Consider the following 15914-nt stretch of genomic DNA (forward strand, 5'->3'; position numbering starts at 1 on the left):
AGAATGGGTCCAACATTAAACTTTAAAGTTGACACTTTTGTTTGCAATGCTACGTTAGCTTTTCTCATTACATAACCTGGCACATTAAGCCCTATGAAAAGCTGACCAGTTGGCAGCGATTATTTCCTGTAGGAAATTCCGCATCAGGCTATCAAAGATCTTAGACTTTATATCCACCAACAAATGGCATTTCTTAAAACAGGTCAAATTGGCCCAAGAGGGATATTTTAAACCTCCCAATTCAAGGTTAACTTTTGTTCCACTTGGTCTCTGTAGAGTGTATTGTCCCAATATTTTGCATGATGCATCCTTGACTAGGCCACTAGCTACTAGCATTAGACAAAATTCAAAAGGCATGTTTTTGCATATTTGAAGAAAAAATATATAAAGTTTCTGCTTATCCGTTTCACAAAAATCCATATGATTTTATGGGAAAAGATAAAGGAGGTCTATACAACATTTAAGTTTATCAAACATCATTTAAACTAGTTGATGAGCCTTATGGTCTTGTAAAATAGCTGTCATATACCGCCATTACAATCGGTGCCAAATGGCACACACCACTAAATTGGTTAACTGTGAATCTATAGGGCACAGTAACAGTGGGTTTCAAGGACCCCTCATGTCAAGGATAAAACTGTTCACTGCTGGTCCTTGACTCTCAATTCAAATAACGCATATAGTGCGTGGATGATTCTAATAATGCATGAAAACGTCTATGTAACGTCTATGTAATAACACCAACACGTCTATGTAATATGCACTGAGTGTACAAAACATTAGGAACCCCTTTCTAATATTTTTGCCCTCAGAACAACCTCAATTTGTTAGGGCATGGATTCTACAAGGTGTTGAAAGCTTTCCACAGGGATGCTGGCCCATATTGACTCCAATGCTTCCCACAGTTGTGTCAAGTTGGCTGGATATCCTTTGGGTGGTGGACCATTCGTGTTACACAAGGGAAACTGTTGAGCGTGAAAAACCCAGCAGCATTGCAGTTCTTAACACTCAAACCGGTGCGCCTGGCACCTACTACCATACCCCGTTCAAAGGCACTTAAATATTTTATCTTACCCATTGACCCTCTGAATGGTACACATACACAATCCATGTCTCAATTGTCTCAAGAGTAAAAAAAAATAAATTGAAGCCCCTTTTTCCCCCCAATTTTCACCTAAATGACATACCCAAATCTATCTGCCTGTAGCTCAGGCCCTGAAGCAAGGATATGCATATTCTTGGTACCATTTGAAAGGAAACTGTTTGAAGTTTATGGAAATGTGAAAGGAATGTAGTAGAATATTTCACAATAGATCTGGTAAAAGATAATACTAAGAAAAAACAAACCGTTCTTTTGTATTTGTAAATTGGACAGTGCAGTTAGATTAACAAGAATTGAAGCTTTCTTCCCATATCAGATATGTCTATGTCCTAGGAAATGTTCTTGTTACCTACAACCTCATGCTAATCGCATTAGCCTACGTTAGCTCAACTGTCCCGTGGAAGGGGCACCGATCCCGAAGAAGTAATTAACAATTTTCTGGTTATTAAATTATTACTAAATGTGTTATTTCATAGTTGTGATGTCTTCACTATTATTCTACAATGTAGAAAATAGTTTAAAAAAATAAAGAAAACCCCTGGAATTAGTAGGTGTGTCCAATCTTTTGACTGGTACTGTATATTGTCGTATTCATTCTCTTCAATTCTGTCTATGCATTGCTCTCTCTCTTCAGCTCTCTATCTGCATGTGTGTATGTCTCTCGCTCTTTCTCTCCCCCTTTATTGTGACTCAGAAAGGTTTGCAGCCACAGGTGTCAGACAAGGGGAACTGGCCTTATCACATCCTTTCACACTCACAGATATGCCACACGCAATCAGTTATCACACACACACTCCCACAAACATACACACTGGCAGCTGGTCCTTTCTCCCTGGCCGTCTCTGTGTCTGTGTGACTTGTGAGGCTCTGCTTGAGAATACAGGAATGAGACTGAAAGAGGTGGAGAGAAAAGGTGAAAAAGGTGGAAAAAACTGTGAGACGGTGTGGCCTGCTGCACATGCCCACTTGTAGAAGAGAGAGAATGAATCAGAGAGTGAACATCTATTAGCTGTTCCTAAACCCAGATTAAACCAGATAGGAATAACAATGGAGGTAGAGAAAATATGTGCCAGTGTCTCCTTCTCACAGCCTAGAGCAAGACCAATCAGACATCAGAGAGAAACAACAACAATTATAACACGTCTATGTATACTTCATCTTTCCGGTTTCCTCTTCTAGTGATATCACAAACAGACAGTTGGTGAACATAAGCAAACGGATCCCACGAGAGCATGTCATGTACATAGGAAAACGTGCCTCCTGAAACGACATCCTCCTTCAGGCAAGGAAATTCGCCTAACGCTGAATTCTTGCATGTGTGTGTGATTTTTTGTTGTTGTTATGGACGAGAGGCCTGTGTGTATGAGTCATCATGTTTTCGTGAGAGATTTGTTATTTTCCATATCTAAATGGTACTACAAAGCAGAATCAATGAGTTTTATAAAAACTAACAAGTTATTTCAGAATTTTCAGGCAAGTTAGCTGGCTAACTCCTTAATCTCGTTTTATAGTATTTCCCTCTGTTTTGGGCCATGAGGTGGGAGTTTGAATTGTTCCAATTCTTCCAGTTCTTACTGTAACTGCACTGCACTTCAGCTATAACCCCATTTCCACTCTATCTATCCACCCACATCTCTTTCTTTCCCTCCATTCCTCTCTCTCACCATCTCCCACCACACAAATTCCTCTCCTTCCATTGCCCTTTCATTATTCGCTCCACTCTAAATCCTTCTACCTCAACCCTCTCCTGACCCTTTCTTCTCATTGTTCATCCTCTTTCTCACCTTTCCCTCTTTTTTTCTTTTTTTCCCTTCATTGCAAATGGCTGTTGGCATTAGTAGGCGTGCACAGCTTTATCGAGGTAAACAAGGTGCGGCATTTATAGATTTCAGGGTGAGTGTGTGTGTGTGCATACTGTGTGTGCGTGTGTGTGTGAGAATCAATTAGTTAGGAGAAGCAGGGTCTTTATATAAACCTGTTTTTCTCTCTTTTTTGGGCCCAAACAGCAAGTGTCAAATCAGTGATTTGTTTTGGTCACACACCTTAGTAATTTATTTACTAACTTACTAAATAATCACAGAAATGCATTAACAAACAACACAGTAGATATGGTTACAAGGAAATGATAGGGGAGGTTACCTAGTGGGCTAAGCCAATATGACGGCGTGGTGGAAAAAGGGAAGTGGGTGTGGACTGAAAAGGGTGGGAAGACAAAAGGAGTCACTATACAGTTGATAATTATATTAAATGAAATGCTAATCCTTCGCACATGAATGCTCACTCATTCGGGAATAAATGCAATCAATATATATTTATATCCAGTGTGTCGTCGTGATCTCTGTTGGAATCGTCAGTCTGCGGAGAGTCCGTTCATCAGAGCATCTCTCTCTCTGCTTCCCTGAAGTATTTTCATTTCACAATGATGTAAGGTGATGTTATTCATTTTATACAAGAATTAGATGCAAACCCCGTAATTGAGAGAAATCTAGTTGTGTGTGTTTCCTGTCCTCTCTGAGGTCACCAAATGAAACACACAACATACAACATACCCATCCATTAAGTGTCCACAGACCATTCCCACCATCTCACAAGTGGACATTTTGTATCAAATCCCCATTTTGGGGATTTAGTAGTTTGCCATGTGAAATCCTTGTTCTCTCTATGCATCTCTTTCTGCATGGCCAGGGGGAGCGAGTCTCCTCCAGGAATTTTTGACCTGAGATAACAGAACCAGGGTGTAGGAAAGAGAGAGAGAAGGGGATGCCATGATCTATACCCAGAAAGGGCCATGTCACGACAGCATGGTTAATGGTAATTCACCTGCTGTGATCATCACATAGAAGGGAGATTATCTTCCTCTCGTTCCCTCTCTCCCTTTTATCCATGTTTCTTCCTCCCTCTGCTCCACCTATTACACCCCCCCTCTCTCTCCTCCATTCTCACTCTCTCTCTCCCCAAATCTTGGTAGAGAATAGAGATGTATCTAAGGGATGTGGTTGCTTGGTAACCAGGAGACCGACAGTGGTTAAAGCAAATCGCAGTGACTGCAACACTTGGAAATAAGCAAAAAAGGGATGAATTCTGATCTCATTTAAAAGCACTAAAATCGAACGCAATTCCCTATTGATGCACTTTTCTTAAGCATGAGAATAGCATGCTAGATCAAATAAATAAAGGTGTGGCAGAGGTGTGTCTACAGATATGCTGTACTCTGACTTTAACTTAATTCCAAAATAATTCCACCCACTTTACACGCAGTGAAACCAGTCGGTTCCAAGTGGAACAACATCTACTTCATTTCTTTCCGATGGAAATAACACCATTCTCCGTGCACTGTAAATTACAAGTGGATAAAAGCAATTAATAAGGGCTAGGTAAATTAGTATTTGGATGAGGGATTGTAAATATAAATGACATGTTTAGATCTATTTTACCTTATGATCACTGGAGACAAATGTGAGACCAATTATATGCCAGCAAACTGAAGCGCATCAACATATCTACTTTTCCACAATAAAGTTTAAGAAATGCTGGCCTTATAACTTGCCGTTGTTCCATTTTAAGAACCAAGCTATAGGATTTTGAAGCAAAGTCCAAATGACCGTATAGCACCAAATCTACAGAGTTGATTTGATTTCTAGAATGTTTAATTATATGGCAACATTTTTTACTGTATTTCTTTTAGTTATGCGCACATACATTTATAACTGTCACTTTAGTGTTTGTTTCCTTACATTTTGCATCATTAAGTTACATTGTAAATGTAACTTTCTTTGCTCTGACACGTTCGTGTGGTTGTTCATGAGGATCGCTAACAATAGTGGATGATATTAGGCTAAAGTATAACAACTTCTGCAATAATTTGGGACATGTAGCCTATTTGAATCATTATGGACTGCAGAGCGTACAGCAGATTAAACCTGGAACCTGGTGCACAGTTCACGATGACTGGATCGTTGCCATCACAGTTGCATGATTAATGGGGATTATAGAGTAGATGTATAGGGCTACTGTTCAAACCCCTATTATACACCTTTCTCACCTTCCAATATTTCATAGTTTGAACAATTGAAAATGACAACATGACGCTCAGGAAGGAGACGTATTCTGTCTCCTAGAGATGAACGTACAGAGGTGCGAAAGTGCAAATAAATCCCAGAACAACAGCAAAGGACCTTGTGAAGATGCTGGAGGAAAAGGTACAAAAGTATCTATATCCACAGCAAAATGATTCCTATATTGACATAACCTGAAAAGCCGCTCAGCAAGGAAGAAGCCACTGCTCCAAAACCCCCATAAAAAAGCCAGACTACGGTTTGCAACTGCACATGGGGACAAAGGTTGTACTTTTTGGAGACAATAAAAAATATATAACTATTTGGCCATAATGACCACCAGTTTGGAGGAAAATTGGGGAGGCTTGCAAGCCTAAGAACACCATCCCAACTGGGAAGCAAGGGAGTGGCAGCATCATATTGTGCAAGTGCTTTGCTGCAGGAGGGACTGGTGCACTTCACACAATATGAGGCAGGACAATGATGTAGATATATTGAAGCAACATCTCCAGACATCAGTCAGGAAGTAACGTGTGTGGGCAGAACTGAAAACGTGTATGCGAGCAAAGAGGCCCACAAACCTGACTCAGTTACACCAGCTCTGTCAGGAGGGATGGCCCAAATATAAAGTGGTGATCCTAACTGACCTAAGACAGGACATTTTAACTTCATTAAATGTCAGGAATTGTGAAAAAGTGAGTTTTTGGCTAAGTGTATTTGGCTAAGGTGTATATACATTTCCGACTTCAACTGTATATATACAGTACCAGTCAAAAGTTTGGATAAACTAATTCCATGGTTTGTCTTTAAAAAAAAAAATTTTTCTACATTATAGAATATAGCCACCCTTTGCTTTGATGACAGCTTTGTACACTCTGTACACCCTTGGCATTCTCTCAACCAGCTTCATTAGGTAGTCACCTGGAATGCATTTCAATTAACAGGTGTGCCGTGTCAAAAGTTAATTTGAGGAATTTCTTTTCCTCTTAATGCATTTGATCCAATCAGTTGTGTTTTGACAAGGTAGGGGTGGTATACAGAAGATTTCCCTATTTGGTAAAAGACCAAGTCCATATTATGGCAAGAACAGCTCAAATAAGCAAAGAGAAATGACAGTCCAGTCAATCTGGAAAATTCCAAGAACGTTTCAAGTTTCTTCAAGTGCAGTCACAAAAACATCAAGAGCTATGATGAAATTGGCTCTCATGAGGACCGCCACAGGAAAGGAAGACCCGGAGTTACCTTTGCTGCAGAGAATACATTCATTAGAGTTACCAGCCTCAGAAATTGCAGGCGAAATAAATGTTTCACTGAGTTCAAGTAATAGACACATCTCAACATCATCTGTTCAGAGGAGACTGCGTGAATCAGGCCTGTATGTTTGAATTGCTGCAAAGAAACCACTACTAAAGGACACCAATAAGAAGAGACTTGCGGGGGCCAAGAAACACAAGCATTGGACATTGGACCGGTGTAAATCTGTCCTTTGGTCTGATGAGTCCAAATTTGGGATTTATGGTTCCAACTGCCATGTGTTTGTGAGATAATCTCTCACAAAGATCATTGTGAGGGTGTGGGGGTGCTTTGCTAGTGACAATGTCTGTGATTTATTTAGAATTCAAGGCACACTTAACCAGCATGGCTATCACAGCATTCTGCAGTGATTCTCCATCCCATCTGGTTTGGGTTTAGTGGGTCTATCATTTGTTTTTCAACAGGACAATGACCCAACACACCTCCAGGCTGTATACGGGCTATTTTACCAAGAAGGAGTGTGATGGAGTGCTGCATCAAATGACCTGGCTTCCACAATCACCTGACCTCAACCCATTTGAGATGGTTTGGGATGAGTTGGACCGCAGAGTGAAGGAAAAGCAGCCAACTCCTTCAAGACCGTTGGAAAAGCATTCCAGGTAAACCTGGTTGAGAGAATGCCAAGAGTGTGCAAAGCTGTCATCAAGGCAAAGGGTGGCTACATTGAAGAATCTAAAATATTAAATATATTTTGATTTGTTTAACACTTTTTTGATTTCTACATGATTGCATGTGTGTTATTTCATAGTTTTGATGTCTTCACGATTATTCTACAATGTAGAAAATAGTAAAAAATAAAGAAAAACCCTTGAATGAGTAGATGTGTCAACTTTTGACTGGTCTGCTGGCTGACAAAAGGGGGGCTGCAACTTGTCCTCACTGCATTACATAATGAGTAGTACAGTAAGCTTGGACACCAGTCTAAATGTTGGTTACCACGCTTGCCAATTAAACTGTTTTGTGGAGTGGACTGGAGAGGGTAGTGCAGGACTAACATAACAGGATCTACTTCCAGAAAAGATGGACTGCTGACTGATTCCTCTTCAGCCTGCCTGTTAAGGCCTGGTAACACGTGGAGCAGCACTAAGGGGGGTATAGTAGTGGTGGTGCTGTGTTGAACCCTCTATTACTACACTATGAGTGTACAAACATAGTCGTCAGCAGCGCAGGGAGAAAATAATTATCTCAGCACCCCCACACCAAAACATCTTCCCATGGGCCATGAGAGTCAATACATAGCTGTATTCCCGCTCCACAAATTCAATCTCAGTCATCTATGGCCTCACATCAACACATCAGGCAGGTGTAGAGGTTCCCTTTGAGCATGTGATCGCGAGGCAGACTTCTCAGCTCTCTCTCTCGCGCTCTACAATGGGCCTGACGTCACTTGGGTTTAATAACGCTCCACCGCTCGCTGACTTTAGTCTTTACGGTTCTGGCTATCGAGCTCCAGTCACTCTCCCCGCGCGTGTCCATGCTTCACCTGCCCTCACTGTCTCGCCCATGCGAGGGAAACAGAACAAAAACGAGGGCTGTACCTCAGTGGTTTTGAAGAAAGGAACGGTTTTGATTTTCTATAAAGACGGTTTTCTCCTAAAGCTCTGTGTGAAACGAAGGTAGGTAACCTACATCGTCCTTTTACATGGAAACTTAAACTTGGTGAATCGAAGGTATGCTACTTAATTGACTTATGATAATATTGTTTATCAGTTTGTTTCGTTTTGGGGACTTAAGTGGGACAGGGTTGAAGTTTTATCCACGATCATAGCCTATTACTCAATTTCAAGTTTCAGCACCATGGATGGCTCCTACTTTGCTGTCCACCCATACAGAAGCCTAATATAGCGACATACACTGAGTGTACAAAACATTAGGAACACCTTCCTAATATTGACTTGAACCCCCCTTTTACCCACATCCTCAATTTGTCGGTGTTGAAAGCCTTCCATAGGGATGCTGCCCAATGTTGACTCCAATGCTTCCCACAGTTGGCTGGATGTCCTTTGGGTGGTGGACTGTGCTCATTCAACCTCTGAATGCCACACATACACAATCCATGTCTCAATCGTTTCAAGGCTTAAAAATCCTTCTTTAACCTGTCTCCTCACCTTCATCAACATTCGTTGAAGTGGATTTAAGAGGTGACATCAATAAGGAATCATAGCTTTCACCTGGATTCACCTGGTCAGTCTATGTCATGGAAAGAGCAGGTGTTCCTAATGTTTGTACACTCAGTGTATATTTTAAATAAATAGCTAAGAAAATAGCTAAACAGACTATTTGAGTTAACCCTGGATAATGAGAGAAAAATGAAATTCCACACAGATGAAGAATTCCAGGTTAATGTTCATGAACATCAAATTGATGCTTACAATGCAGATTTCTTAACCTCACAAGTTAACCTTAACTCACAAGTTGACAGTTACCCTGTGGATAATGCAGAGACAGAGAGTCAGTGAAACTATTCCACACAAGATGAAGAACAAGGGGTTAATGTTCAGGAACTAGCTAACTAAATTATACAAAAGACTAACTTACATTGGCTGTGGTCTGTCCATAGGCAGATGAGGCTCCAGACCAACTACCTTTTTAGCTAGAAATAATCTAGCTAGTTAGCCAGTTCTAGCTATATTGCTCTCAGAGAAACCCAACCCTCACTGCAAGCAACATTTAACATAAACTAGCTAGCATTGAAAATTCAATTATATCCAACATATACAGTACATTATGTGGTGGCAAGCTAAAACAGCTAGCTAAATTCAAAGGATGCATTTGTAAATTCCCTCTGGCTATCTACCCCTATTTCAGAGTGTACCAGAGTGGTGCAGGTCATGTTCTTCTTCACTCTGGTAAACACAGACTATATCAAGTCAAATCTAACTTCATTTGTCACATGCACAGGATACAGAAGGTGTAAACGGAACAGTGAAATGGTTACTTGCATAGTTGAGTCTTTTGTTTAGACATGTAGTTAGTTAGCTAGCTTAACAATGAACCATAATCCCAACTCATAATGTTACTACCTGAATCTGCTGGTAGCTAAAGGTAACCAACTATGGATACCGTTCAATGTTAGCTAGCTATAAATAGCAATGCAAATGGCTCTGAAATACAAATAATATTACTACACAGATCATACATGTAGTGTTAGCTAGTAAGCCAGACAGGTAACGTTAGCTAGCTATCTAACAGTACGCTTTAACTTGCAATGAAAACTACTTTGACAAAATTAGAAACGTATAATATAAAAAAATGGAGCTAGCTAGACTATCTTACCCGTACATGGATGAACGCTTCTCCCTCTCTGTCATGCTTGCCATGGTTTCCCTTAGTGAAACTAAACTACAATCTCTCTCTATCTCATTCTCTCTTCAGGAGGGGAAAGCAGACATGTGCGCAGACATGAACAAGACTTTCCTGTGTAACGACACCGCAATGACGGTTGTGGTGGCTGGAGAGGCTCTCCCGTGGATGGAGACCAACTTTCCAGAGCGCAATGTCAGCCTGGGGCTCTCCACCGCCCCTCTGGACTTCCCCATCAACCCGTGGGATATCATGCTTTGCATGTCGGGCACTGTCATCGCCTGCGAGAACGCCATCGTGGTGGCTATCATCTTCTATACGCCAACCCTGCGCACACCCATGTTCGTGCTCGTAGGAAGCCTAGCCACAGCGGATTTACTGGCAGGCATGGGATTAATCCTCAACTTCGTGTTCCAGTACGTCCTCTCCTCAGAGACTATTAGCCTTATTACTGTTGGGTTCCTAGTGGCCTCCTTCACGGCGTCCATAAGCAGCCTGCTGGCTATAACAGTGGACCGGTACTTCTCTTTATACAACGCACTGACTTACTTCTCAGAGAAGACGCTCCACTACGTGCACCTGATGCTAGTGAGCACATGGGGCGTGTCTCTGTGCCTGGGCCTGCTGCCTGTGCTAGGCTGGAACTGCCTGGACGACCCAAGCTTGTGTAGCATCGTGCGCCCACTCACTCGCAACAATGTGACATTGTTGGCGGTCTCTTTCTTCATAATCTTCATACTCATGCTGACCCTCTACTTCAAGATCTGCAAGATCGTGTGCCGCCACGCGCACCAGATCGCTCTTCAACAGCACTTCTTCACCACATCGCACTTCGTGGCCACCAAGAAGGGTGTGGCCACGCTCGCCATCATCCTAGGCACCTTTGGCTCGAGCTGGCTACCCTTCGCCATCTACTGCCTGGTGGGAGAGCGCGAATACCCGTCGGTATACACATATGCCACGCTGCTTCCGGCCACCTACAACTCCATGATCAACCCAATCATCTACGCCTACCGTAATGCCGAGATCCAGCGCTCGCTCTACGTCCTCTTCTGCGGCTGCTTTCAGAGCAACGTAGCCACCCACTCCAGGTCACCCAGTGAAGTTTAGAGGGGTGCTGAGTGAAAGTGTGTAAGTGTGTGTGTACGTGTGCATGTTGACAACCGACAATTCGCTTTCAGTTGACCATTAAATCCTTTAAACAAAATGTATGTCTAACAAGCATCTGCACTTTATTGCGACTGAAGACAAGGACACAGTACGTCTGAAATGCTGTGAACAACAGCTTTTGTAAAGAAAAAAAATATGGCATTATGTATTTATATGAGCAAAGAATGAAAAAACTAGCACTTTATTGAATGTAAGTGAAATGCCAAAGCAGTATTGCATAGGTCTATATATGTTGGAGTTATTTGCTACTTTGTATTTGTCAGTACTGTGGGTAATTTTTGATTTTGTTAAGTTGTCTATTTGATTGTACATTTGATACGAGATGAGTATATGAATAAAATGAGAAAATAAGTGTGCGCCTCGTGTTTGACTGCCACATGTTTCTCTGTAAAGTGTTCTTTTGCCGCACCTGGGTTGTTTTCTTTTTTCACTCAGCATCTTCCTGTCTTCCAACTCAGGGGCGTCAATTGGGTATGGCAGAGTATGGAAGTCCCTATACCCTAGCTCAACACCAACAATTTAAATTAGGCTACCAAAGTCTTAGGCTACCAAAACTTAAATTAGGCTACCAAAACTTTTTTCTCAAAATACTGCAGAGGTGGAAGATGGTTGGAGATGGCTAGGTAACTGCTGTTTGACTTGAAATGAAACTAGAGTTTTTTATCCATCTCGGTGCTGAGGTAGTGCGTAATGTATCAGTTAATTTTGATGTGTTTGTAGAATGTTTATCGACTGAGGTGAGTAAAGCTACAGCAGCAAGATGATAATGTAAGGATTACATAGTGAAAGTCTACATACCCCCTTGCAAAGTCTTCACATTTCGGTGCCTTCATCTTAAAAGGGATTATTTTCGTTATTTTCCATACCGATCTACACATTCTACCCCACATTTTCAAAGTGAATGACAATTTCTTTAACATTTTTTAAATTAATAATAATTTAAAAAACCTTGATTGTGTATGTCTTCACACCCCAGAGTTAATACTTGGTGTAAGCACCTTTGGCAGCCCTAAGAGCTGTGAATAATTCTGAACAAGATTTTACCAACATTGCGCAACTCTTAGGGCAACATAGATCATTTCTTTGTCGAAATTGCTCAAGCTCAGTAAATTTGGTTCAGTATAATTGACGGAGAGCAATATTCAAACCTTAAGCACATTTGAGTCAGGACTGAGACTGGACCAGGACCACTTAGGAACACTCAACACCTCTTGGCAAGCTATTCTGGTGTGTCTTTGGCATGACATTTTTTGTTATTGTCCAGCTGTGAAATAAAACTCTATCCCAGGGTTTTCAGAAGACTGAGGCAGGGTTTTCAGAAGACTGAGGCAGGGTTTTCAGAAGACTGAGGCAGGTTTTCCTCTAACCTGGGCTTTGTTCCTTTGATATTTATTTTGATCCTGACAAACTCCCCAGTCCCTGCTGGTGACAAGCATACGCAAAAACATGATGCCGCCACCACAATTCTTGAAAATACAGTGGGTTTCAGGATGTGTTGTGTTGAATTGGATTTGACCCAAACCTGTAGTTATTTTTTAAATTTAATTTCCTATTGGATAACAATCTGTTCTTAACCAAGACAAAAAATATATATAACAGACTTTTTCCTGCATAACATAGGTACAGCAGAACCCCTCGTTGCATGGGAGACTTTCAAATGTGCCTTCAGAGGTCATGCAAATAAATACTAATCTTTAAAATGAAAACATTTTAAGTCAAAAGAGATAGAGGACCTAACAAAGGAAAAGGAGGAACTAGCAGAACAGATGGATGGCAATAACACTGTACTATAGAGGCACAGAATAAGTTAGAGGAAAAACTAAAATAACTGGAGGAACGATCAAGAACGATTAAGTATCACACTTTTATTACACATTCATTACAACGTAAAGCAAGCTTGATGGAAAATTGTGAAAAATGCACCACATTCTTGGTAACACTTTACTTGACACTCAGTGGCATAACACGTTATGACACAGTCATAACCATGTCATAACATGTCATAACAGCTGACATAACTTGTCATTATCCGTCATAATATGGTCATAACACTGTCATGACCCATATATTTACAACTGTTGTGACATATATTGCATTATTTTATGGCTGGTTATGACACCTACATCAGAGTGTCAAAACCCACATTTATTCCCCTCCCAAAAATCCCTGCCAAGAAGGTTCCTTTCGTTTAAAAGTTTGTTTCTTAAATCCTTTGTTGGTGGTGTTATGAATTCTTTACATATTTTAAATAGCTTGTAGAAAATACACATTTCCCGTCACTTTACTTGGACTAAGAAAATACACTTTATGACACTGTCAAGAAGCATTATCACCATCGTAATCATATAAGCCAGATAGGCCTATCACTTACATGCCCATATATCAGTTATCAGTCAAAAGGAGGGTGTCTTGTCCTGCTCCTGAAATCTGCTTCTTCATTCATCCCAGTCATCAGCAACCGAGCATTGGGTTAGGTGCATGTCTGACATCAATGTGTGCGCAATTAAAATTATAATCTAATATGGTCAATTAAAATAAACTCAGCAAAAAAAGAAACGTCCTCTCACTGTCAACTGTGTTTATTTTCAGCAAACTTGTGTAAATATTTGTATGAACATAACAAGATTCAACAACTAAGACATAAACTGAACAAGTTCCACAGACATGTGACTAACAGAAATGAAATAATGTGTCCATAAACAAAGGGGGGGGTCAAAATCAATCACCTGCAAGTTCACAGACATTTCTGGGGGGAATGGCCCTAGCCCTCACCCTCTGATCCAACAGGTCCCAGACGTGCTCAATGGGATTCAGATCTGGGCTCTTTGCTGGCCATGGCAGAAGACTGACATGCAGGAAATCACACACAGAACGAGCAGAATGGCTGGTGGTATTGTCACGCTGGAGGGTCATGTCAGGATGAGCCTGCAGGAATGGTACCACATGAGGGAGGAGGATGTCTTCCCTGTAAACGCACAGCGTTGAGATTGCCTGCAATGACAACAAGCTCAGTCCGATGATGCTGTGACACATCGCCTCAGACCATGAAGGAACCACCTCCAAATCGATCCCGCTCCAGAGTACAGGCCTCGGTGTAACGCTCGCTGTTTATAATCTATGCATATTCACTTTGCAAATGACCTCGATTAACCTGTAACCCCACACATTGACTTGGTACCGGTACAAAGTACCGGTGGTACCGGTACCACATTTATTGTGTTACCTTGTGATTCTTTTACTTTAGTTATTTAGTCAATATTTTATTAACTCTATTAACTCCATGCACCTGTTGTATTGGCGCGTGTAACAAATAACATTTGATTTGATTTGATTTAAAGACTACCAGAACCCTCTGGATTCTCAAATTAAATTGAATGAACTACAGTACCTGACAAAATACAAACCCTTCCATCAAAAAAGTCCTTTGTTTTTGATGGTATCCTAAATGAAATGACAAAATATACAGACTACAAATTCCAAGTAGCTACGCTGAAACTTTTTAATATCATCCTCAGCTCTGGCATCATCCCCAATATTTGGATCCAAGGCCTGATTATCCCAATCCACAAAAGTAGAGACAAATTGGACCCCAATAACTACCGTGGGATATGCGTCAACAGCAACAGAAAATACTCTGCATTATCATTAACAGCAGAATCCTTCGTTTCCTCCGTGACAACAAAGTCCTGAGCAAATGTGACCCAATTCAGGAAACTAGGCACATGTCGCTCGTCAAAACTTCACAGGAGAGCCGTTTGAACGTAAAAAATATAGAAATGCCTTCTCGGACATGTGAACTTTAATGTGACTTAATAACAAACGTGTATGCCATCTGTAAATACAAATAAAATTGTTAAATTACGAGCCTTGTTGGTTAAGTCACAGAAAAGGCTAGCAACCTTCCCACTAGCCATGATTGGCTGAGATAATGAGTGTGCTGGACATGCCGAGAGAGGAGTTCAGATTAGTCTGCCATATTCAAGGCTTCTGTCTATTTGAGCTCATCAGTCTGCGTTGGTAAAATCCTGTTGAACACGGCTTTAAAAAAAATATGTTGTGTAGTGGAGCTGCGTGAGTGTTGCTCTCCACTTTCTGGAGGATCAAGTTTTGAAATCAGTGGAATTAGGGTATGATTAGCTAAAGAGATGGAGCCGCCCGTCTCCGGATTATGTCTTAAAACTAAGGGCAACTGTTGTGTGGCATTCATGACCGGTCCCAGATAATAATGATATATACAGGTAAGATAATGTAGCTAGCTAACGCTAGACTTTCAGATATGACATGTTTCTAATTTTGACAGAAAGTGTTTTCATTTCAAGCTAAAGTGTACTGTTAGCAAGCTAGCTAAAGTTAGCTGGCTGGCTCCCTAGCTGACATTATTATTTGTTTCCCAGAGCCGTTTACTTTTCTAGTTAAAGCTTTATGTTATCTAGCTAACATTGGACCTGGTTTGTTAGCTCCTAGCACTGTGACATTGTTGGAACGTTGTTCATTGTTGTTTAACTAGCTAACGTTAGCTGGCTGGCTCATAAGCTAACGTTACGTGACGTGGGTGATCTTGAACCTAGCTCGGTAAACAACATCGTAAACAAAATATAGTTTAGCTAGCTAGCTATATGTCTTAAGCTAAAGTGTACTGTAAACAACATTGTAAACAAAATATTGTTTAGCTAGCTAGCTATATGTCTTAAGCTAAAGTGTACTGTTAGCTAGCTAGCTAACCTTAGATGGCTGGCTCCCTAGCAGAGGTTATTATTTGTTTCCCAGAGCCGGTTGCTTTTCTAGTTAGAGCCTAATGTTAGATTTTGTTGGCACTTTGTTCATTTTTGTGTAACTAGCTAATATTAGCTGGCTGGCTCGATAGCTGTGTACAACACCCATTGAATATGGCCAGTTTCGGTAAATGTCTTCTAAACAGCGTAATGAAATTGTTTCCAGCAGAGCTGGTTAGGCTGTTTAAGTATGCACTC

General features: G+C 41.0%; 1 protein-coding gene across 1 annotated transcript; it reads left to right on the forward strand.

Moving 5' to 3' along the window:
• Positions 1-9873: 9873 nt before the first annotated feature.
• Positions 9874-11026, forward strand: LOC109900337 (G-protein coupled receptor 6-like). The gene has a single exon (XM_020496027.2). The coding sequence runs from the start codon at positions 9874-9876 to the stop codon at positions 10882-10884; it is 1011 nt and encodes a 336-aa protein (XP_020351616.1). The 3' UTR covers positions 10885-11026.
• The last annotated feature ends 4888 nt before the right edge of the window (positions 11027-15914 follow it).

The sequence above is a fragment of the Oncorhynchus kisutch genome, linkage group LG12 (genome assembly GCF_002021735.2).
Source record: "Oncorhynchus kisutch isolate 150728-3 linkage group LG12, Okis_V2, whole genome shotgun sequence".
Lineage (NCBI taxonomy): Eukaryota > Metazoa > Chordata > Actinopteri > Salmoniformes > Salmonidae > Oncorhynchus > Oncorhynchus kisutch.